Source organism: Euprymna scolopes, chromosome 8 (genome assembly GCF_053919585.1).
Source record: "Euprymna scolopes isolate OS-2025 chromosome 8, ASM5391958v1, whole genome shotgun sequence".
Classification (NCBI taxonomy): domain Eukaryota; kingdom Metazoa; phylum Mollusca; class Cephalopoda; order Sepiida; family Sepiolidae; genus Euprymna; species Euprymna scolopes.
The window spans coordinates 43330515-43356264 of NC_136489.1; the positions used below are offsets into that span (position 1 = coordinate 43330515).

General features: G+C 36.2%; 1 protein-coding gene across 1 annotated transcript in view; it reads right to left on the bottom strand.

Annotated features, from left to right (window-relative positions):
- LOC145283540 (uncharacterized) overlaps positions 1-25750 on the bottom strand; it is a 136104-nt gene that overhangs the window by 35871 nt on the left and 74483 nt on the right. The window contains exons 3-4 of the mRNA XM_080132410.1: positions 11775-11852; positions 3750-3834 (exon numbers count right to left, since the gene is read on the bottom strand). Coding sequence (XP_079988536.1) covers positions 3750-3834; positions 11775-11852 — 163 coding nt within the window. The remainder of the gene's footprint in view (positions 1-3749; positions 3835-11774; positions 11853-25750) is intronic.

The window sequence follows — 25750 nt, forward strand, 5'->3', positions numbered from 1 at the left end:
ATTGTCCCGCCATGGACTGTATTTGAATGCATATACGCTCACAACGAATTTTATATAGAGCCTATATAACATGTACTGTTATAAATATACACAACGCCATTAGACATGTGAAGGAAAGCTGAACATTAAACTGATATATATATATACACTCGTCATGAATGCTTATGTATGCATTACACATACGCATGTATAGACATGTAAACAGATGCATCACATATACACACATGCAACATGAATGGCTAGACACACACGTATATATATATATATATATATATATATATATATATATATATATATATATATATATGTATATATATATATACGTATATATATATATGTATATATATATGTATATATATATATATATGTATATATGTATATATGTATATATATATATACGTATATATATATATGTATATATATATGTATATATATATATACGTGTGTGTCTAGCCATTATATATATATATATATATATATGTATATATATATATATATATATATATATATGTATATATATATATACGTGTGTGTCTAGCCATTATATATATATATATATATATATATATATATATATATATATATATATATAAATTTATAAAATATATATGGCGATTAAGCTATACTGAATATTCCGCATTTCACCCACTCTAGGATTCTTCAGGCTTATGCATAAAATATATATGGCGATTAAGCTACACTGAATATTCCGAGTTAGCTCTACCTACGTATTGAGCACTTTTGAAGTAAATACTTAAAGTTTACGCATAAATTTATACTTTCGTATATTGATTTTATGTGAGTAAATGAAGTAGTTAACCGCCGGCAGTATATTACACACTCCGCTATATAACTTGTACGATTATTTAGTCAGCTATGAAACATTAGCATTGTCTGTTTCGTCATCGTTGTAAACTGAGATTCTATTCGCCTGAAGACAAGACCACTCAGACACCGATATTAGTATACAAAATAAAAGGTTTATTTTAAAAAGAGAGACTACCGCCGAAAGGATTATAATGGCGAGGTACTTGTATGTGCATGAGAGAGAGAGGGGGGGAAGAAAGACGAATAGATATACGAATAGCTTTTCTTGCTACATCTAATATTGTATACACTGGCCCCCATAGGAGACAGCGGCACTGACACGTTTTTCATGCTTAAAATCTTGCCAACCAAAAACACAAAAAGTCATCGATATTTATCTCCTTCCTAGGACAATAAAATGTGACACAAGAATAGAAAAGTGGGATTAAAGAGCCAGCGACCTAGAGGAAGAGCACTCTGGCCTGCAAAAAATGCCTGGACAGCCCCGTCGGCATTCCTCCGTAAGGGGCACCTCAAATGATTAGCAATAAATTAACCCCTTCTAAAAAGGAGAAGGCAAAGCATGGGAGTGTTGACCTTCTAGAATTGCACATGTCTAAGGCTATACCTCAGGGAAAAAGTAATTTCAACAATAAACTATACACTGTTGGCTTTGGTGTCGAAAAATTTTCAGCTAGACAATATTGGACGAGTTCATACGTACTCCTGTATTAGATTTTAAAATTATAAGCAGGATTGATATGGATGCAATTAAGCATGGTGTGCAGAACCATGTATGTTCTGTTTAATTTTTAATAAATGTTCATTACAAAGAGAAGAACATTAGAGAAATAAGTTACTTTTGTACGCATGGAGAGAGAGAGAGAGAGAGAGAGAGAGAGAGAGAGAGAGAGAGAGAGAAACAGACTCCATTTACACCTAGTTCTATTGTATATTGTATCCTCCTCCTTTTATTAGAGTCGGCATCTGGACATGTCTTTACTGTTTAAAGTCTCGCCAGCCAAAGGACAGAAAATCTCTGCCTTGAAGACACGCAATTTCGGTTATATCCGTTCTAGTGTCACTTCTAATCCTTAAGTGTCGCTCAAACGTTGCCATTCAAACAACGGCCTTCGATATGTAACAGTGGGAGCACTATTCTTTTACTTATATTGTTCATGCTATCAATTAATTTCATAAATGCAGTTCAATATGGCGAATTTCTTTGCCCATAATATTATCTAAGACGTCATGAATAACTGTGGGATTATGTTCTGTACGTGTATAAAAGAAAAAAAAGTTCCATACACATAACTCCGATTTATAAGTCATTAAATAAATACTGACTTGCATCCTTTATTATACACATGTATTCATATTCGTTACATCATATTTTAATTACTTATACTTATATAAAACCATAATATACCCGTTAGAAACTTAGCTTCTATTTGTCTGATAATAAAACTACCTGAATGCTGATGTTTAGTTTTTAATAAAGTTTTACACTTAATAATTATAACCAAGTTATCCACTTATATATATATATATATATATATATATATATATATATATATATATATATATATATATATATAAGCATGCATAATATATAATAAACCAGTTATTCACATAATATATATAATATATAATATATAATAGCCCAGTTATCCACTTAAAAATAATGGCCACTATTAAATACAGCTAGTGCGTTTTTTTATACATAGATATTATTTAATTTTTTGGTAAATCTCTAATTTTTCATACGTAAACTGGTGGTATCATATTTTCATTTACCGATGCGTGTATGAACTATTATAAACCTGCCAAGAACGCAGCTTTTATTCATGTGATGATAAAAACACTCAGACGCTGATGTTTATATATATATATATATATATATATATATATATATATATATATATATATATATATATATATATATATATATATATATATATATATAAGGTTTATTATGAAGAGAAGAACAGCAGGAAAATACACCAGAGAGACAAGCTATTTTTGTACACGTGAGAAGAAGACAAACAGATAAATGGATAGCACGTGTTACTACATCTAGTTACAGTGTGTGCGCTTGCTCCTTATTGGGGCCGGCACCAAGGACACGTCTTTCCTGATTGAAGTTTGGCCAGCCAAGGGACAGAAAGTCTTCATCTGTAAGTCATGTGATTTATCCAACTTCCACTCTGGAGTCACCTCTAACCCGTAGGGTGTTTTATTAGTTAAGCTTCTTGTATAACTTCGAAAAGAGTTATTATCCTTAGTTCGTTGTTTGAATTTTCTGTAATGGCGTTTCAAAAATAAAGCATGTAATTACCTAGCTCTTGCCTTAGCCGTTCATTATCACTACCATCCTATCCGATAACCCCTCACAACATAGCATATTTACATTCGAGCAATAGACCTCGTTATGTAACAAAAGTGAAACACACATTCTCATATTTTAATCTATAAAAGGTTTATTATAAAGAGAAGAACAATCATAGACAACTTCAGAAAAACAAGGTTCATTTCATACGTATGAGAGAAAGAGTCATAGGAAGACAGATAGATAAATGCACGTCGTGTTACACCTAGTTACATTATGTGTGCCAACTTCCCATTGGAGACAGCACCCAGGACACGTCTTTTCTGCTTGAAGTCTCGCCAGCCACAAGACAGAAAATCTGTCTCATAGTTTCTTCGACTTCCGTTCTGGGTTCACCTCTTACACTTAAGGTGTCACTCAAAATTTCACATTCAATTAACAAACCTTGTAATGCAACATTTATACACAAGATAACAATTGTTTTGCCCAAGTGATTTTAATTTTTAAAGATGTAAGTTGGAAAGCAAAGAAAAAATAAATGTTGCCATTTTTGATGACATGGCGATACATGAGTGAGAATCTGAAACTGATGAGAGGATACCTTTAATCTTACCTATCAATCACGTGCTGGTATGAGTGAAGACCTTCAGCAGTAAACAGATAACTTAGAGCTTCTCGTAAACCTGCAGCTTCCTCGCCTGAATAGAAAATTAGAAACATTCACAAAATAATACTCAGTTTAAAACGAACTTTCCTAATTAGAAGACAAAAAAAAAAAAAAGAAAAGAAAAAAAGAAGAAAAAAGTAAAACATTCATTTAAATTAAAAATATTTTCTATATGCTGTACTTAGCCGGCTTCCCCCTTACCTCACTTCGGAAGTGTTCTCTGGTTAAAACAATCAAGCGTTACATTCGAAAACTCGCTACTCCAAATCTCGAAGTTCTGCTGTTAGAACTCAACTCAAAAACTTAACAATCTACCGTCAAAACTCAACTAGAACACGACGCACTGCTAACAACACTTACTACTTTGACATCCAAATTCAAAATCAACCCAGGCTTTGAAAAATCAGGCTTTTATATCCAACCGGAAGTATCTAATTTGCATATTAGGTGACAGTATCGCAAGCATATAAAGAGAAAAAGCGGCCTTTTTTTCTCTTCATTCTTTTTTTTTTTTTTTTTTTTACACAGTGATCACCACTTATCAAGGCCCGGAAGCCACTCAGGGATAAGGGTTATTGTAAGTACATCACGTTAGTGAGGAGATTTTATGAAGTGTTTAATTAGGGGGGCGGTTCATTAGGAATTTGTTAACATTAGACTTGAAGACATCCAAGTTGTAGTCCGGAGGGAAGCAGGCAGACGGAACAGAGTTCCACAGGCGTGCAGTTCTAAGAAAGAAGCTTTGCTCATGAAATCCGCGTTTTGATTTAGGCACAGATATAGAGTGGGGGAAATTTTTCACAGTGGATTCAGCTAGACGGGTGTTTTTCGTGAAAGATTGGCGAGGGGGGACCAGGGATTGGAGTTCAGACGAGCACCTGCCATGAAAATAACGATAAAACAAGGATAGGCTCGCAACGTCTCTTCTGTGGGAGAGGGGTTGCAGGGTAGAGAAAAGGGCATCCCCCACTAAACCACGAAGTCTATTTTGTACTCTGTCAAGGCATGATAGGCTGTTTTTGGCAGCTCCTGCCCAGATATGGCAACAGTATTCCATCCTTGGCCGTACTTGGCTTTTATATAGATAGAGAATTGCATCAGTAGTGAGATATCTTCTGGAGCGGTAGAAGGATCCCACCATCTTTCCTGCGACCTTGGCAACAGACTTGATGTACGTGTTCCATTTCAGATCAGGAGTAAAGGTCAAACCCAGAAGCTTGTCAAAACACGGGGCCTCACCCAGACGAGAGCCATCCATCACAATTGATGTCAGCTGGGGATCAGAGCGTTGATGATGTAAGGATAGGAGTTTGGTTTTGGATGCATTAAAGGTAACTAGCCACATCTTCCCCCACTGAACCACGCGCTCGAGATCAGAGGAGAGAGAATCCGAGAGAACATCGTCATTTACAGCCTTTGATGTGTTGGCGTAGATGGTCGTGTCATCAGCATAGATGTCAACGAATGATTTAAGTATGTGTTTAGGGAGGTCATTGATGTAGATCAGGAAGAGAGTTGGGCCCAGGATTGACCCCTGAGGGACTCCAGCATTTATATTGCAGGCCTCCGATTTTTGTCCATCTACCACTACTCTTATGAGCCTATCAGAGAGAAATGATTTAATGATTGAGAAAACATTTCCAGTTATACCGTAGCTGGAAATCTTGTGAAGTAGACCCTTATGCCATACTTTGTCAAAGGCCTTTGATATGTCGAGAGCAATTGCCCTAGAAAGGAAGCCTTTGTCAAGAGATTCACTAATCCTGTGGGATATAACCGTCAGCACATCTGCGGTAGATCTTGCAGAGCGGAAACCATATTGTGTGTCACTAAGAAGGTTATTCCTGCTGAGGTGGTTTACTATTTCTCTATTTAATATTGATTCCAGTAACTTACTCATAACACAGAGAAGACTTATTGGTCTGTATTGAGAGGGAGATGACTTATCACCTGACTTCTTAAATACAGGGCAAACTGAGGAGGTCTTCCAGGGGGTCGGAAAGCACTTCTCCTTAAGGCAGCGCTTAAATAGTTTCGTAAGTATGGGAGCAAGTTCTGGTTGAAGCTTTTTTAACACTATAATTGGGATGCCATCAGGGCCAGTTGCTTTACTGGAATCTAGGTTTTTTATTAGCTTGGCGACCTCATGCACGGATATTTGTATGTTACCTAGCTTGTTCTGTGTTATAGGAGGAAATATGGGGAGTTGATGGCCTTCGTCGCATAGGGTAGAATTAGCTGCAAAGTTCTTTGCAAATAGTTTGGCCTTGTCTGATGCTGACGCTATAACCTCTGGTCCATTGATAATGGTTGGGATAGAACGCACACTTCTGTTCAAGATCCTATTTGTTATTTGCCAAAACTGGTGGGAACCAAGCCGCTGATCAGCTACCTTGGATTTAACAGACTGGGCATATAGCTCTCTTGCATTTTTTATTACTCTTTTACAGTGGTTGCTGGCAGTCCTGAAAGCAGCTTTAGTCTCAGTGCATCTATTACGTTGGTAGTTATGGAAAAAGTGATTTCTGTGCGCGATAGCAGCAGCACATTTTGGGGAGAACCACGGCTGGCTGTTAGGTTTTTGTTGGAATTTTTTAGATGGTATGAATTGGTCTATGCCTACAATTAACCATTCGGTCAGATCTGATACTATAGAGGACACTTCCTTTTTAAACATGGAGTGCAGAGGTAAATCAGATATGAATGTACGGAAGCTATCCCAGTCAGCCATAGAGTATCGGTATACAGTACGGTGGAGGGGTACGTCTGATGGCTTCTTACATTTTGTTTTTATCTTAACTGATACGACGGAGTGGTCGGAGGATCCTAAAGGAGAATGAACGGTACATGAACATAGCTCAGGGGAAGTTGAAAGAAAAAGGTCTAAGAGGCTTGCATATTGATTGGGTGTATCGGGCACACGGGTGGGTTCGCGAACAATCTGAGTGAGGTCATAAGCAATGGCAAAATCATGACAAAACCTCCCCTCATCATCTGTCTTATTTGAATGGGTTAGCCATTCCACGTTATGGACGTTGAAGTCACCACAGATGTGGATGTTAGCCGAGGGATGTGAAGACAGTATGTGGTCTATTTTCTCAGATATGCTCTTAAAGATAGTAACTCCGCTGTTGTGGGGCCTATAGAGGGCAAATATAAATACAGTGGTGTTAGCAAGTGCAACCCTGAAGCACATATAGGGTAAATTAGGATCTTCTCTAGAGATATCCCTGCCACATGGGAAGCCATCCTTAATGTAGGTACATATTCCATGCCCATGGCGATCTTGGGAGTCAGATTTAGCTGTTAAATTGGAGTATCCATTAATTATGAACTCATCTAGGGAAGTGGTCGGCCCTATTCCAGATTCACATAGAAATAATATGTCCGGTTTCGTCTCCTGTAATTGGGTTTCAACCTCTGGAAGGTTGGAACGTAGACCCCTGATATTGGAGAAGGAGACCTGGTAGTAGGGGTCTACGCTGGAAGATGGGGTTCTAGGTTTAATCGAGTTTTTATTCTGGAGATATTTCATGTTGAGGTTTTGGGATTTGTGGAATAGGTCGGCATACTTGGTTAGAGCAGTACAGAGAGGGAAGAAAGAGAGAAAAAGACAGGAAAAATTTTTTTTTTATTTGTAGCACACGAAAAGGTAAAGCCGTAACAATTACCCACTAGTATGGCATCGAGAGGCCCCACCAGAGACTACTGCATGGTCCAGATCCACTCACCAAATGGCAATACAGCAGTCCCAGTACTTTGCGCCTGCTGATAGGACAGCCTCCTTAGTGGTTAATCCAAGGTTCGGGTCCCTGACTATCAGGCGGATAACGTCAGCCCAGACAAAACGTTTACCTCCAGCACCCTTACTAGTGACATGGCAACAAGGACAGACAAAGACAGAAAAATATCCGACATCTCAGACTACTGGTCACCAAGTAGTACCGACCTTTAAGCAGCTTTTTCTTCACCCTTTGTCAGAAACATCACTCATTGAATGAGGACTGAATGACAAAATAGGAGAAGCGAGAGTTACTGGAGCTGCCGATAACACATCCACTGTATTATCTACTCTCCATTTTAAAAAAAAAAAAAAAAAAAAAGGGGGGGGGGAGGAGAAAGGGGAATGGGTACAAGTGACTTATATCTAAGTAGTAAGTCCGGTGCGAACTTAATAATTCATGACACTTTTGGTGATAATCTCCCCTCCCATATTAATGGGTGGAAGTTTGTCGGTTATCTATCTAGTTTGAATCATTAAAGTTTCATCTTATAATTAATTAAAATCCAATAATTAACTATTATCAATTTGTAAAGACTGCTTAATATTAATTTACATTAGAGTTTAAATAATTATTCAAGGTTTTAGTTTAGGAGGTCCGTTTTCATGAGTGACTTTCTTTGCACTGTATTATATTTCGAATGTACTTGAACATAAGGCTAACTATATAAGGTAGGATTCGAAAACAAGAAGAAAGAATTTTCAATACAGGCAAGCTTGCAGTAATAGTATATATTAAGTATACTACTTAAATAAAGTCCTAAGTTTATCTACTCTAGAGAATAATTTCCGGCATTTTTTTTTTCGTTAGTTGCCGGCATTTTGATTGTTTGTTTTCATCTTTCAGCTTTGTAGCAGGAGGGGGGGACGGATAAGACGGAATAAAGACAAAAAGACAGGAGAAATACAGACAAAATACATAAAACACGAAAAGTAAATTTAAAACAATGTAACAAAACATTTAGGATTAGTTTAGAAAAAAAAAAAAAAATAAATAAAATAAAAAAATAAAAATAAAAAATAAAAATACTTAACGTTTTTGCACTAGAGATTCCGCCAGCGGTTTTTTTATCAACTGTTAGCTAGCATATGGCTTACTAGAGTGACAGGAGATTTCTACTTCCGGATGACTTGGTCGAGTGCCTATCTATAGAATAAAAGTCGTAACGCTTCTATGTGTAAACAATATCTAATTTACATTTTTTTTTTTTTGTTAAAAAAAAAAAAAAAAATTCTAGCTTTTTTTTTTTTTTTTTTATCTGCACGGAACTCTACAGACTGCACCCAAACAGGTTTGTACTAATTTTTTAAGCGTAGAATTACAGAAGTTCAATTTAGTTTGTCTTTTCCATTATTTCAGACCACAATTCTTACTTTCATATTATTTTCTAAACTTTGCATGTTTTTATGTTTTAAATATCAGGGTTTTTTAAAAAAAATATAATAGTGAAATTTAAGTTAAAAATATTTTTTATAAATTATAATTACGCGGCATTTTCCGAATGTTTTTTTTCTTCTTTCATATTGTATGTTTTTAAAACTATGCCAGTTTTAGTTCCCAAATAATATTTTTTCGTTTTTAAATATGATATAAAAAATTTAAATTTAGTTAAATTTTTGAAAGATCACCCAAAAAGGCAGTCATTTTATTCCCCAATTAATGATAGAAGATTTGTATACAAAGAAATGGAAAATCATTTTGTTTTATTTAAAAAAAAATTGTTTTACAAGGTAGTCACCACTTATCAAGGCTCGGAAGCCACTCGGGGATAAGGGTTATTGCGTGTACAGTACGTTAGTGTTGGAGATTTGATAAAGTGTCTTACTCGAGGACGCGGTTCATCAGGAATTTCTTCACATTGGACTTGAAGATATCCAGATTGTAGTCAGGTGGGAAACAGGCAACTGGAACAGAGTTCCACAGGCGTACATTTCTAAGAAAGGAGCTTTGTTCATGGAATCTACGTTTTGATTTTGGCACAGATAAGGAGTGGGGAAAATTTTGACAGTGGTTTCAGCTAGATGGATGTTTATCGTGAAAGGATGGAGAGAGGGGACCAGACATTGGAGTTCAAATGAGCACCTGCCACGGTAGTAACGATAAAATAAAGATAGGCTCGCAACGTCTCTCCTGTGGGAGAGAGGTTGCAGGGAAGAGAAAAGGGCATCACCCACTAGGCCATGAAGCCTATTTTGTACTCTGTCAAGGCAGGATAGGCTGTTTTTAGCAGCTTCTGCCCAGATGTGGCAGCAGTACTCCATCCTTGAACGTACTTGGCTTTTATACAGATAGTAATTTTTTTTTATTGCAGTTTTATTTAAATAACTAGCAGAAGTGAGGGTGCTTGACCTTGCCGTTCGTAAAATATTTATTATTAGAGAATATATATATATATATATATATATATATATATATATATATATATATATATATATACATATATATATATATTACTGATTTCAAGAGTTTTAAAAAATGAATTGAATGAATTGGGTGCCATCAACTAGAATTGAAACCAAAACATTTAGTGCTCCAACTGTGTTCGCTACTGTATGAGCTATGGACAGATAGATAAGAAAGATTTAAAATTAAACCTTTCAAGCTATGAATGAATTTGCGCATGCACAAACGTAATAGAAATATGTCGGCAAGTAGAAATTAACATTTTGCATTTTAACTTTGCCGATATATTTTCGTGCGCATTATTCATCCATCTAAACAAAGATTTTACTCTTTATAAACCATTCTTGGTGTATCATTACTATTTCCTGTTATCTTCAGTGCTATGTGACCAATAGTTTAAGAGTTTATCGGTTAAATATTTACACACAGACACACACACATACAGCTACTGTTTTATTTATATAGAAGATTAATAATAAGCAATACTTTTAAAACAATGAATAAATAAAAAGCAGATGCTGGGATCCGTGATTGGAACCAGGGATTTCAGATCTTCCGTGACACTTAACCAACTGAGCTATTTTAGCCAATCGTTTTTAACGAGTCAGATGATTATTGTTGGTGTTTGTTTTTCTGCTATCTTTCTAGTTAGAACACTTTGATACCTAAATTTAACGTTGCATATCAGAATCAACAGTTTAAATCACTGTAACTACTGTAACGTTGTTACTACTTTTAAAATTGACCCAACACGTTGTATGAAGAGACAGTCGCAAAGAAAATAAAACCTTGACACAAACTTTTTTTTTAGGTGAATGAAAAAAGTTGTTTATTTCCTCATGTTTCACACGCAAGTCGCCGACACGTATTTACAACAGAAATTCGCCATTCTTTAGCTTTTCCACATTTTAGACCTTCAGGTATTTTTAGTTACAATATGCTGTTGTGCTGCTGTAATTTTTCTCTCAGACCAACAGGGGTACCGGCTCACTTTCGAAAGGGTAGGGAGGAGGAGACATCACGTGCTTGTCGAGCGTACGTTTCGAATCGCCATGTGTTTCTTCCTTTTTCTTTTTTCTCTTCCCTTTCTTTCGATATTGATACCTGTATATGCATTTCATTCTGTGACGTCATCTCACTGCTGAAATGCTGATGCAACATTAACAGGGCACGTGAGTTGTCAATATGCGTACGTATTTAAATGACAGAGCCTGCGACCACGTTACACATAATAATTTTTGGTTTCACTTACTGATCTGCGCTATTTTTTAAATTGTATTTCCAAGTTTAATTAAAGTTTTTATGTTTTTTTTATTAAATTGTAAGGTTAAAGTACAGAATAGGTACAAAACACCCTCCCCTCCCATGTTAAGAATGGCTTTTTAAATAATAAGTTATCATTTCAGCACGGATCAATAAGTGCATGAGTACCTAATTTTCAAACGATAAATAAATAATAAAAAGCAGGTGCTGAGATCCGTGATTGAAACCAATATCTCAATATCTTGAGATATTCAGTTTGACACTTAACCAACTGAGCTATTTCGGCCGGTCATTTTTAATGAATTGGATTATCGCTGGTGTTCGGTTCTCTGATATCTTTCTAGTTAGATTACACTGTCACTAATCCTAAGCATATCTCAGTTGCATCTAATTTAAAACATAAATAGCATTTGCGAAAAGAATATTATCTTTGCTCATAAAAAATAACACCTACGTGATCATCAATCCCAAATATTTCCCTGCAGCAGTGTACCTCCGTCTAACAGATAACATAAATACTTACCATTTGCAAACAAAATGTTATCTCCGTAAATGTCGCCCATAAAAAATTTGTATCCCATATTCATATTATCAGCACAATCTAAAAAGAAACAGAAAAACATGAATAAAAAGTTGTGGCAGACATATTTAACAGAGTTATCAGTGCTTTGTTACAATGACATCATCATCATATTGGAACAATTTTAATTGTCGTTTCAGGTCTCTCACCCTGAGGATGATGGTGTTGCAAAATCAGTTTTTACAGTTCAGAAAATAAATTGCTTCCAAAATGTTTTTTTTATAAAACGTAGAAGCGTTAGCAATATTTGGAAATGGGTGCGTTAAAATAATTTTAGAAATGGAATGTGCCTTTACTTTCATAAAAAAAGGATCTTATATGAAAAAAGAAGACCAATTTAAGGGATTTGTACATATAATCCCATTGCGTTTCAATAACAAATAGGTAAATTTTGTGTTTATTTTCATCCAAAATTTTACTTCCAAAATACTCCACCCCCTAAAAAAATGTCACCCATGGAATCGTTAATAAAATTCACAATATTTTGTGCAAGCCAATGATATTTAGTAAAAAAAATAACTTTCAGTCTATACCTTTCATGAATGACTTGTTTGTTTGTTTTACTACTGTTAAATAAATAGAAGGACATTTTGGTGATCGTCTCATCAGTAGCAAGTATGTGTTTTAGACTCACTGGATCCAAACCCCTTCTCCAGATTTGTGGGTTTATCTCAAAGAGGTTATTTATCAAAACAATCAATTTCTATTGTTCGGACAGCTGTTCTCATCTTGAGGATTATTTTCACAATGTTTTCATCGATGTAACCTTCGGCCGTCTTCAGATGTATTTTGTCCAACTAGGGAATCTTTTTTCTTTATTTTTTTACAAGGGATTCACCATTTATCAAGGCCAGAAGGACACTCGAGAATAAAGGTTAATGGGTATATGGTAGTCATTGAGACAACAGCAAAATAATCGTTAGTAGTGGGAATTTGGTATAGTTTGATTATTAAAGTGGACGGTTCAGCAAGAACTTGTTTACATTGGGCGTGAAAACGACCATATTGTGGTCAGCTGGAAAGCAGGCCTACGGAACAGGCTGGTAGTTCCAGGAAAAAGCTTTTTTCATGAAATCCATGTTTAACTTTAGACATAGGTTTTGAAAGCAGGATAGGGTGCTCTGAGCAGCTCCTGCCTAGATGTGGTTATAGTAATCTATCCTAGGATATACTTCACTCTTATACAGGAAAAAGAGATTGCATTGGCAGTGAGATATCTACTAGAGTGGTAGAATGATCCAACCATTTTTTCAGCGACCTTGGTAACGGATTTGATGTATGTGCACCATTTCAGATCAGAAGCTTGTAAAAACATGATGCTTCCCTAAGACGAGAGTCGTGTATTTCAATTGGGATCAGATGACGTCAGAGCGTTGATGATGTAAGAAGAGAAGCTTGGTTTTAGATGCATGAAAATTGACCCCCTCGGCATTTCAGTCTTCAGTACCATCAATATTAAGAATGCAATTGCAAATTACTTAAAACTTGTAACCAGTCATGGCTGAAGGAATGAGAGTATGCTAATCTTGTGGATTAAATAAAGGGTTCCGTTTGAAATTCCATGCAAATTCCCAAGTTTCACAGAAAGAGTCTTGAGTTTGACAAGGTATAGCTGAAGAAGACCAAAGGTTACAATCGGTCGAAACATTGCGAAAAATAACACTCAAGACAAAAAGAGTAGTCCGTAGAATCCAAATGAACAAATCCTCATCTAAAAAATTGTGGGGTTATCTCAACAATGCTGTTTATCGAAACAATCATCAGATTTGTATTGTTTGGATTATTCAGAATGCTGTTCTCATCTTCAGGGTTAGTTTTCACAACGATTCAGCCGATGTAACCTTCAACCTTCTTAAGGTATATCTTGCCAAACTCAAGAATCTTTCTGTCAACTTTAGGAATCTGCCCCAAAGTTCGAAGAAAACCAATCATATTTAATAAAAAAAAAAACAACAAAACTTTTCAGTCTATATCTGTCATGTTTGTTTCATCACTGTTAAACCGTTAAATGTTATAGAGGAACACTTTTTCTATGTGTAGTGTTTGAACTACTGTTCTCATCTTCAGCCTTATTTTTCACAACGTTTCGGCCAATGTGTGATATTCTCATGCTTTGCAACTAAACTTCTCCACCAAGTTTTTATCATGTTTGTTTTATCACTGTTAAAGGACATAGAATGGACACTTTTGGGATCGTTTCATCAGTAGGAGGTGTGACCTTAAATTTAAATGTGTTTCAGACTCACTGGACAATAGACCCTCCCTTTCTCCCCGATTTTATCTGTTAGGTAATCTCAATTTTTTTTTTTACTCTTTTCCTCCCAAACACAGCATATTGCCAGTTGGAACATAAGAGGCTACTATTTGGGACCATGTCAACAGCGAGCAATGAGAAGTCTGTTCACACTACATTTAAACTTCTGCAGATTAGTACAGTCAAGGAAGAAGGAAACAAGGAGGGAATTCCAAAGTCTAGTGTCCGAGTGAAGAATATATTAGAGTAGAGGAATTTTCAGCATCTAGGGACTTCCACAGTGAAGGGGTGGGATTTTGCTGCTTGTTTGGTTAGTCAGAAATATGTACGTTAAGGAGACAGAAGTGTTATGAGTTCATCAGAGCATATTCCATTAGAGTACTTGTAAAACAGGTACAAAGATGCAACACTATAGTGATGGGATAGAGGTTGGGGCTTGTCTGATAGTGTGGCACCTATTACATTTGATACTCTTTACTCTGTGTAAGTGTAAGAAACTAGTGGCATATGTAAAATCCATATGTGGTAACAATACTTCATGTATGGGCGAATGGTGGCTTTTTAAAGATGTAGGGTACTCTCAGGTGTAAGTAATTTTCTAGCATTGCAGAGGGAGCCCACTTTCTTCGCAGCAGCCTCGGCAATGTCCTAAATATTATTTGTTCCAATTCATGTTGCCTGTAAATGTTAAGTTTGAAGGATGGGCTCTAAGGTAGGGTATTATTTGTTTTGCCCTCTAATAGCAGCTCAACTTATTTGTCTATATTCCTGCATTCTTGTTTCAATCGAATAAAAAACATTTATATTATTGTAGAGAAGACAATTATGTTTTCCTTTCGAACTCTGGTAATATTTTTTCTTATTCTTATCAAAGTCACAGCAGACTCTGTAAAGTGGCTGTTTTCTGTTTTAACACTTTAAACATATATCACCAATCAACATATCATTTCTCACCATCTTCCTTCGGTAATATGTTTATATACAACTAGCTGACCTGTGTCCCAGCATTGCCCAGGAAAGTTGATTAACTCAAAAAGTGTCATGCAAACATAATGACTTATTATTGTTGTTTATGATTATCTTTCATGAATAAAGATTCTACAATATTAAAAGCAGATCTCCAGCTGAAGCAAGCAGCAATCGAATCGTTTTGACGTTTTGTTCTCTGTTGTGTTTGTGAAATACACATTGGTCTTTATTATAGAACGGAGGATCATTATAAATACAAAATAGTGATAACTAGTTGGAAACAAGCAGGGTGCAACAAGACAGAACTCATGGTGAATAGTGTGACGATTAAAACACAAGAAGATTTATTGATGTATTTTAGCAAAAGCTGTTGTTTGCTGACACGTGATTAAATTGAAGTGCTAATCCTTTTCTACCTCAGCAGATGCAAATATAATCAGTTTTCAGGTATAAATACAGTCACCAAAGACACAAGTTACGTACGAAATCTGCCAAGCGTTCAGACGGACGACATTTCTTTGATCAACATTTCATCAACATTTTTTTGACCTTTTGGCCTTGAACAAGTGTAGTATCTCTTTACCCCCACCACATTGCAATAATAATAATAATAATAATAATAATAATAATAATAATAATAATAATAATAATAATAGTGATTTAATAAAAAAAGATAAATTACCAAAATTTTTTATAAAATATTGTGTTCATTCACCAGAATCTACATTTTTTCATTTATCATTCATATATTACCATCAAAATCGCTCACGATTATTTATATCAATAACATAACGTAGTATTTTGATATGATATATAATAGAGAGTAAAGATCCAAATACAGCTATTTGTATATCTAATTATTTGTTAAACAGTTTAAAATAAATAAAAGTTTGGTGTATTCATTTGTCATCTTATTGCCCTATTGTCCTATACATATGCAATATCTTTGTTGATAATAATGCAATCCTCTATTTGTATAAGAGCCAGGTACGTTCTAAAATGGAATATTGTTGCCACATCCGGACAGGAGCTACTCGGTGCACCCTATCCAGCCTTGATAGAGTTAAAAACCGGCTTCAAAACCTAGTAGATGATACCCTTTTTTCTTCCCTGCAACCTCTTTCCTACAGAAAAAAAAAACATTGCAAGCCTGTATTTGCTTTATTATTTTCATGGCAAGTGCTCGACTGAACTCTAATCTATGCTCCCCCCCATGCCAAACTTTCACAAAAAACACTCGACTAGCTACAATCACTATGAACAGTTTTCTCCAATCTCTATCTGTGCTTAAATCTAAATGCAGATTCCCTGAACTGCCCGCCTGTGGAACACTGTTCTGCTGGCTTGCGTCCCAGTTAAATACAATATAGTAGACTTCAAATCCAATGTAAACAAGTTCTTGTTGAGCCGTCCTCATAAATAACCAAATTCAACCCAGTTTACACCATTAACAATTACTAAACTGCCACCTTACATTCACCTTCAGTGACCTTCAGGCCTTGATAAATGGTGAATCCCAAGTAAAAAGAATGATACTACTTAAAGTGATTTAATAAAAAATGAATAATGTCTTCAATTTCTTCATTTTAATTCATGTTGCCGGCGAATGATATGTCGAGGAGTTTGAAAGATAAGTCCACAGCTAGACTGTTATTAATCATAGCAAGTATGTTGACTGAGGTATGGTCTTGTGCAGTGGTAGGAGGTGCACCCTCTCAGGCTTTGTCTTCTTACTCTTCGAGAAGAGGTTAATTCATTGCTAATCATCTGATAAACTCCTACTGGGGAATGCCAATGGGGATGTACAGGCATTTTTTGCAAGCCGAAGTCTTTTCCTCTAATGTGCTGGCTTTTCAAATCCCACTTTCCCGACCTTGTGTCACATCTTCCTGCCGTGGGAAGAAGATAAATATCAACATTTTTTCAAGCCGTTTCGCTGGGAGCAAAGTGTAGTGTCTGTTCTGTCCTCGGTCAGTGAAGGAAGAAAATCCTTCCAGACTGAGGCAATTTTTTTGCCCAATCCAGATTGTCTCTTTTTTTGGAGATTTGTATTTTCTCGAAATTAAAAATCGATCTTGTGTCTAACTCTGCCCTCGCGGAGAGGCAAGTAAATAAGGACGGTCATCAACATACTAAAGATTTTTATTTATTAACGACACACACATATTCGAATTACTGTTCTCATCTGGAGTGCTATTTACACAACGTTTCGGTTATTGTAATCCCTGACTTCCTTCAGCTATATCTTGTCGAACTCAGGAATATTTCCTCAGGAATCTGCACGGAATTTCAAATGGAACCTTTTATTTAATCCATATGGGGAAAGATGCTATTCCGTCAGCCATGACCGAATAGAAGTCTTAAATAATTTGCAGTTGTATTCTTAATAGCGCGTACACTTCAACCTCTAGAAGAGTGTCACTTGCAACTAAATAACCTAGTACTTTATCCGTTACGTCATGGGTCCTTGTGGACAATTCCAGTGTGAATTGGGAGAACAGAAATGTATTCTCGTTTTGGTTTTTATTTTCCTAAATTATTTATTTTTTCGACTGATGTAATCTCCAATCTTCCTTAGGCACATCTTTTTGAAATCAAGAACTTATAAAGAATTTCAAATCGAACGCTTTATTTTATCAAAATCAAAATCGATTACATGATTTTAATTCTAGAACATGTCTAAAATGTAAGAAACTGAAATTCAGGATATTAACTGGTGTTTAATAACTAACGATCGAATTTCATGTAAACCTGAAGATACTAACATTCTTTCTGATACTGCCCAGATTTAATCTTCCTCTGAGGACATTTTTTTCATTCATAATGTTCTTAAGTCTGTTTTTATTTGTATATCCTTATATTTGTAGAATGCCGGCTTTTCTCATCTTCTGATGAGAAGCATTTAGTTCTGAAATGCCATGGCAAAAAGAGGATCTTCCGTACTCTATTCTCATTTTCATCCTTATTCATTTGATGATACAATAAAGTTGTTTGTAACTTTTATCCCTCATTTTTTAATTTAATTTATGAATTGTTCCTCTTAACAGCGTAGAGCTTCTATTATCTTGATAGGTTTACTCTATTAAAGATAATAACTTTTTCAGGTTCATTTATGTATATATATATATATATATATATATATATATATATATATATATATATATATATATATGATGGACTCTCCCGTCGATTTCGACGTATGAGGTTCAGACAACCCATATTTCTAAAACTCATTTATGCTTTTGCCTCTGATGACTTTTTAGTCCAGCAAGGGACTTGCAGACAAGGCCAAAAATAGAACATGAATGTGGATTTAATGCTGCAAATATTCGTTTTGCTCTTACTCTGTTTTCTTTCAGTTGCCTTAAGCTTTCAGATTGAAACCTCTGGAGACCTTCAAAACACCTTGATCTCCATCCTTTTCGGTCATTCACCTCATCTTCAAGACTCCTGTATGGTATGCTCACTGCAGACAAGTTACTCTTCAACTTGTCCTTGTACCTAAGCTAAGGACGTCCGACAATTCTTTTACCACCCTCAAATTGACTGTACATCGCAATTTTTGGAATTCTGTCATCGGGCATCCTCAATACATGACCAGCCCACCGCAATTGCGATTGAATAAGGAATAATTCAATGCCAGATATTTTACATTTTGTGAATAATTCGGCATTTGATACCTTGTCGCGGAGGCTAAGACCACATATAGGGCGTAGACAGCTTTTGTGGAAAACGTCCAGCTGATTAATGTGATGTCTGTATGGAGTCCATGACTCAGATCCATAAAGAAGAATGGAAAGAACAACAGCACGGTAGACAAGGATTTTTGTGTCTAGTCGAATACCACTTTCGTTCTACAAGCGATGGCGGAGATTTCCAAAGGCAAAAGTGGCCTTAGCAATCCTGTTGACAATTTCATCATCAAGAGAACCGCCCTGGTTCATCCTGCTACCAAGGTAAGGAAAGGACTTGACATAATTGATATCATGACCGTCAACTTTCAGCTAGAAATCTATACTCTGGTGGATTTTGCTTTACGCCTTCAACTTGTTTAGGGGTAGTGTGTGGCTGATGCACTACCTCAGTCTTCCTTATGCTAATTGTCAGGCCAAAGGCCTTGCACGCGGCTGAAAATCGATCAAGAAGAACCTGGGCTGCCTCAAAGGATGTGGCTACCAGTGCGGCATCGTCAGCGAAGAGCAAGTCGCAAATAATTTCGGTGCGAAGAAGAGTCTTGGCCTTAAACCGTTGATGGTTAAATAAGCCACCGGATGACCGAAATTGAAACTTGACACCAGTGTCCAAATCATCAAATGCATGTTTCAGCATTAGTGAAAAGAAGAGCGCAAAGAGGACTGGCGCCATTACACATCCCTATTTGGTCCCATTCGTAACATCAAATGGATCAGACATCATACCATCTGAGACAACACTGGCCTTCATCCCCTCATGAAAGGAAATGATCACGTTCAGCATGTTTTCTGGAATACCAAGCCTTCTTAAAACTTGCCAAAGAGCATCGCGATTCACAGTGTCGAAGGCCTTCGTCAGGTCAACAAACACCATATACAATTCCTGATTTTTCTCACGGACCTTTTCTGCCACCTGACATAAGGAAAATATCATGTCAATGGTGCCGCGACCCGACTGAAACCCACACTGTGACTCTGGATACACCTTATCAACGAGATGATTTATGATTCGGTTTAGAATGAGCCTAGCCAGAATCTTTCCTGCAATTGAAAGCAGAGATATCCCCCGATGGTTGTCACAGACATTCTTGACTCCCTTATTTTTGTAGAGATGTTTGATGCAGGCATCTTTGTAGTCCTGTGGAACTCGGCCTGCTTTCCATATCTTTACAAAGAGAGCATGGAGCTTTTTTTACCAGCACATGCCCACCATGCTTGTACACTTCAGGCGGAATTGGATCCTTTGGTGATGGGGACTTGCCAGAAGCAATTTGTTTGATGGATTCCCATACCTCCTGATAAGCAGGTTCTAATGACAATTCTGGAATATCTGGATTCTGAGGAATAGAGGACACAACATCGCTGTCAATGACAGATGAGGTGTTTAAGACAGTTTCAAAGTGCTCCTTCCAACGATTGAGAATATCTGATTTATCAGTCAGCAATGCCTCTCCATCGGCTGTGCTTAATGGGGAAGCACCACTTTTCTGAGGACCAAATACCTCTTTCATAGAAGGCTTTCGTGTTCTTGCTGTCAGCAGCTCCCTGCAGTGCAATTGCTTTATTGTACCACCATTGTTCTTTCATAGCTCGGAGAGCTCGCTGTACCTCACCTTTATACTTTTTGTAGGCTGTGTGCTTCACTGTTGAGTTTTTGTCCTCAATCCAAGATTTGTGAGATGAGTGCATTTGGTTAATCAGTGCTTTAACTTCATCGTCACTTTCGTCAAACCAATCCTGGTGTTTTCTTTTCGGTATTCCAAGGACTTCTACTGCTATAGCTTGAGTCGCTTCTCGCAATGCTTTCCAAGAAGATTCAACATCATCAGTTACATCAACACCCTCAAGGTTTTCATCAAGCTTATTGGAGAGCTCAGTTCTCTTTTCCCTGGATTCAAGAGGCCGCACATCAATGCGTTTGGGGACTGTTGATTTTTTAACTCTGTGCCTTCGTACATGCAACGACAGTTTACTTCTGAGTAGGGCGTGATTCGAAAGATAGCAAGAAGTGTGGAAAGAGCGAGTGATTTTGAAGTCACTCATGTGCTTCCGCTTTGTTATGACGAAATCAATAAGATGCCAGTCCTTTGAACGAGGATGCATCCATGTCGTTCTCCGATGCACAGGTTGTTGGAATATTGTATTGGTAATACAGAGGTCAAACTCCCTACAGATTGTAAGAAGTCGTAAACCATTTGCATTTACCTTGCCTATGCCATGCTTACCAAGTACACCGGTCCACGACAGATGGTCACTACCAACACGAGCATTGAAATCGCCAGCAAGAACGAGTTTATCATGGTGTCGAATTTGGAGAGGACATCACGGAGGGTATTGTAGAAGTCATCCTTCTCTTGATCTGAACTGACTAACGTTGGGGCGTAACAACTAACTAGCGTCACCCTGGTGTTTCCTTCTAACTCTAGGGAAAGAGTTGCCACACGATCAGATATGCCTTTGGGAAAAGACGACAAGGACTTTGACATCTTGGACTTAATGGCAAAACCAACGCCTAATTGGCTGATAGATTCTTCCCTTGGTAACGCTCTGCTGGCTAGTAATGGCAGAATTTCACTGAACTACCTTCACCCACTTTGAACTCTTGCAATCACATAAGCACCTGCTCCACCCTGAGCTCCAATGGTATGACCAAGGTAACATAACTTCTTAACAACCTCAATAGCTTCGTCGTCCAGATATATGGAGAGTAGAAAGTGAACCTTAGGTTTATTTTTAGCAACCTCCCTTTAGCTTCCTTTATTTTGTCCTTTAGTCCTCGCATTCCATGAGCAATCTTTTTGACAAAGGGAGAAGCAGTGCTGTTTTCTGGGTCGGAATATAAGTATATAACACTTCTCATTGGTTGTTTTTCTATCTTGAAGTGTTATTTTTTTTAGCTTCTTACATCTAGCGGCTTCATGTCTTGTAAGGTGCGAATTCCATAAAAATATTGTTCACACCTATATATATATATATATATATATATATATATATATATATATATATATATAGTTGTAATCTGATTTCTAAATTCGAAAATAGTTCACGTTAATGAATTAAGATATTGATTGTGCGAACCAAAAGAAAACCGGAAACATTCGAGTATCTTAGGAAACATCAAACACAAAAATGTAAACAATTGTTAAGTGAATGTCGTCGATCTGGTGACAGTTCAAGCATGATAAATTGAACTAAAATTAGACCCGCTTTTGTAGAGGAATAAAAATATATCAACAGGCTGCTCTAAGAAGAGGCAGAGTTTAATTTAACATAGATCTCCTATTTGATCTTATCTGTGACGCACACAGCACGCCGTCAAAGCCTGATACTATGACGAGGTGTACTTGCTACGGTTCACTGGTTTATTGATAATTATGATTCTCGTTTCATTACAACGACTGACCTAAAGTCAATCAGCTAATGAGGTTTTGATGAAAATGATGCGGATATCTTTACACTATATTTATTACTAGACTGGGTATTTGGCATTGTCCGGGTGTTTTGAGGTGTGTGTTGAGAGAAAAAGAAAAAACAAGTGGTAATAGGCAGGCAGGCAGGCTCGAACCCGTACCGCGAAAAAAAAAAACAACAAAAGAAAAAACAACACGTGACGTCTTTGCTGTTGCGTCCATCGACAAACCAGAAATGGTGAAGGTTTGAATTAAGGTTAGTAAATCGAAAAGAGGGGATGATTTTCGAAAATATTGGCGGAAAAAGCGACCCCTTCCTGTAGAAAAGTTCCCAATTGAGGGTGAAGGAATTGATGTTTTTAGCCAATTTTTTCAATATTTGTTGTCCGAAGCGTTGAGCTTAAAACAATATCAATCTCGTGAAAATCCGTCGCCTCTGTCGAAATTTTAGGCAGACATACAAACAAACAAACAAACAAACAAACATACATACATACATAATACATTTAAACAAACAGGTGAGATTTGTATTATAGACTAGCCTGGGTTCCCGGCGTTCCCAGGTGTTTGGAAGTGTGTGTTGAGAAAAAAAAAAAATAATAAAAAAGTGGTAGTAGGCAAGCAGGGTTGAACCCGTACAGCGAAGGAGGCAAAGAACGTGACCCCCCCTTGACATCCTTGCTGTTGTGCCCATCGCCAAACCGGAAGTGACATAGGTTTAAATTAAGGCTAGACAATCGAAAAGACAGAATGACTTTTGAAAATATCGGCGAAAAAAGCGACCTCTCCCTATAGAAAAGTGTCTAGTTGAGGGTGAAGGGATTAATGTTTTCGGCCAAGTTTGTGATATTTGTCGTCTGAAGGGTCGAGCTTACAAAACAATACTGATCTCGTGAACATCCGTTGCTTCTGTTGAAAGTTTTAGGCAGACATACAAACAAACAAACAAATATACATACATACATTTAAACAGACAGGTGAGATTTATATCATAGACTAGCCTGGGTGCCCGGCGTTGCCCAGATGTTTGGAAGTGTGTGTTGAGCATAAAAAATTATTTTTGTAAATGTACGTTTATACAGTTCGACATCATAGACTTCTATCCCTCGATATCCGAAGAACTTTTCAACATTGCCCTAGAATTTGCCGAGGCATACACTGATATATCCTTGGAAGAAATCAACATCATTAAAAAATGTAGAAAATCAGTTCTAATAAATAACAATAACCAATGGATAAAAACTAAAATGACAAATTCGTTTGATTTGGCGATGGGTGCCAGGGATTCTGCAGAGGCATCAGATCTGGTGGGATTATTCATTCTATATACCCTCACAAGCATATTTGATACTACGGATATGGGCCTATATAGAGATGATGGACTAGCTATAATAAAAGACTCCAACAATGTCAAGGGAGATAGCTTTAAGAAAATCGTACACAAGGAAATAAAAAAATTAGGCCTAAAAGTAGACGCATTAGCTAACATAAAAATAACAAACTTCCTGGATGTCACGTTAAATTTAGATAAAAGCACATATGAACCCTACTTTAAAGATAACGCTAATCCAATATACATAAACCCTAAGTCCAATCACCCACTATCAATTATAAAACAGATTCCTAACTCGATCGTAAGTAGGTTCAGCAATAACTCAAGCGATGAAAATGCATTTAACAGGTCAAACAATATCTATGAAACAGCCCTAATAAATAGTGGATACAAAAATATCGATATCAAATATAAGCAACAAAACATCAATAACTATAATAAAATTAAAAATAGAAGAAAAAGAAATATAATCTGGTATACGGTGCCATACAATCAAATGTTAAAAACAAAACTTGGCAACAAATTTCTAGATCTTATCGAAAAGCATTTTCCTGCAACCAATTCCTTACACAAAATTTTCAATAAAATACCGTAAAGTTATCCTACAGCTGCTGCGAAAATTTTGAGATGATAATTAAAGCACATAATAACAAAATATTAAATAAAAGCAATGAAAACAACAACAAAATAAACAATTAAAAAGTTGACACCATGACAAAAATAAAACCAACACAAAAGACACATATGTAACTAGTAGAAATAATAATAATAATAATAATAATAATAATAATAATAATAATAATAATAATAATAAACCAACTCCGGACAACAACAACCATACTAGAAATAAAGATAAAAATACTAACAACGAATAAGATAAATGCGACTGTAGATACCGCACACTTTGCCCACTTCAAAATAAATGTCTAACCAAAAGCATAGTTTACCAGGCCACAATATTTGCGAAAGAAAACCTGAATAACAAGAAATATTACATAGGTATGACTTCCTTAGATGTCAAAATTCGATATTATGACCACAAAAGTACATTCAATAATAAAAAAACACCATATGAAAACAACTCTAGCAAATAAATACTGGGAACTCAAGGAAAGTGGATGTTCGGCGATAGTTGAATGGAAAATAGTAAGACAAGCAAACACATGTAGAGACCTAAACGATCCATGTAGATTATGCCTTCATGAAAAATTTGCTATCCTATACTTTAAAGAACCACAACATCTATTAAACTGTAGGAGAGAAATAGCGAACAACTGTGTTCACAGGATAAAATTTACTCTAGGATAGAGATACAAAATAATTTTAACTCACAATGACAATAGAAAATAAACAAATAAAATAAATAAATAAACATGCATATACATAAACAATCACACGCACACACACACACATGCATATATATATGTATATATATACTAACATAAAAAAATTTAACCTAGATTTAAAACAAGTCAAGACACTAGATATCTACACTACACAGCACACACCAAGGAACGAGTCAACCAGAGGTCAACTGGACATTTGTCCTGTAAGTGCCTGCTCATTGGCTAATTAGGAAGGGTGCGGTGGATACTAGAAAGCTGATTGGCTAACTAAAAACTCAATAAAAGGTGCATATATAAAAACGCGAGACAACCACAAAATTCTCACATAAGCCTGAAGAATCCTAGAGTGGATGAAACGCAGAATATTCTGTGTAGCTTAATCGCCATATATATTTGATAACTTACTATATATATATATATATATATATATATATATATATATATATATATATATATATATATATATATATATAGAATCGGGCCTCTAGAAGACTTTATAATAAGCAGTCAAACTAGACATAAAGCGATGTTCTGGACTCTGCTGTCGAATATATGACAAGTCCTGTGTCCTGCTAATTCAACATTATATGGAGTTTAAACGAAACGTTATATGAATAAAACTCAACATGAGAACAGTAGTCCGAATAATCCAATTAATACAAGATATTTGAATAATCCAAATAATCAATCACCGTCACGAAAATTATGAAACATACGTTTTATTATGTTGATGATCGTACCTATTTACTTGCCTCATCACGAGGACGGATTTAGACACAAGGTCGGTTTTTTTAATGTGGCGCGGGGGTGGGGGGATAAAAATCTCCAAGAAAGTAACACCCTGGATTGGGACAAAAATTAAAACTGCCTCAGTGTAGAAGGATTTTCTTCCTTCGCTAACTAAAGAGAGAGAAG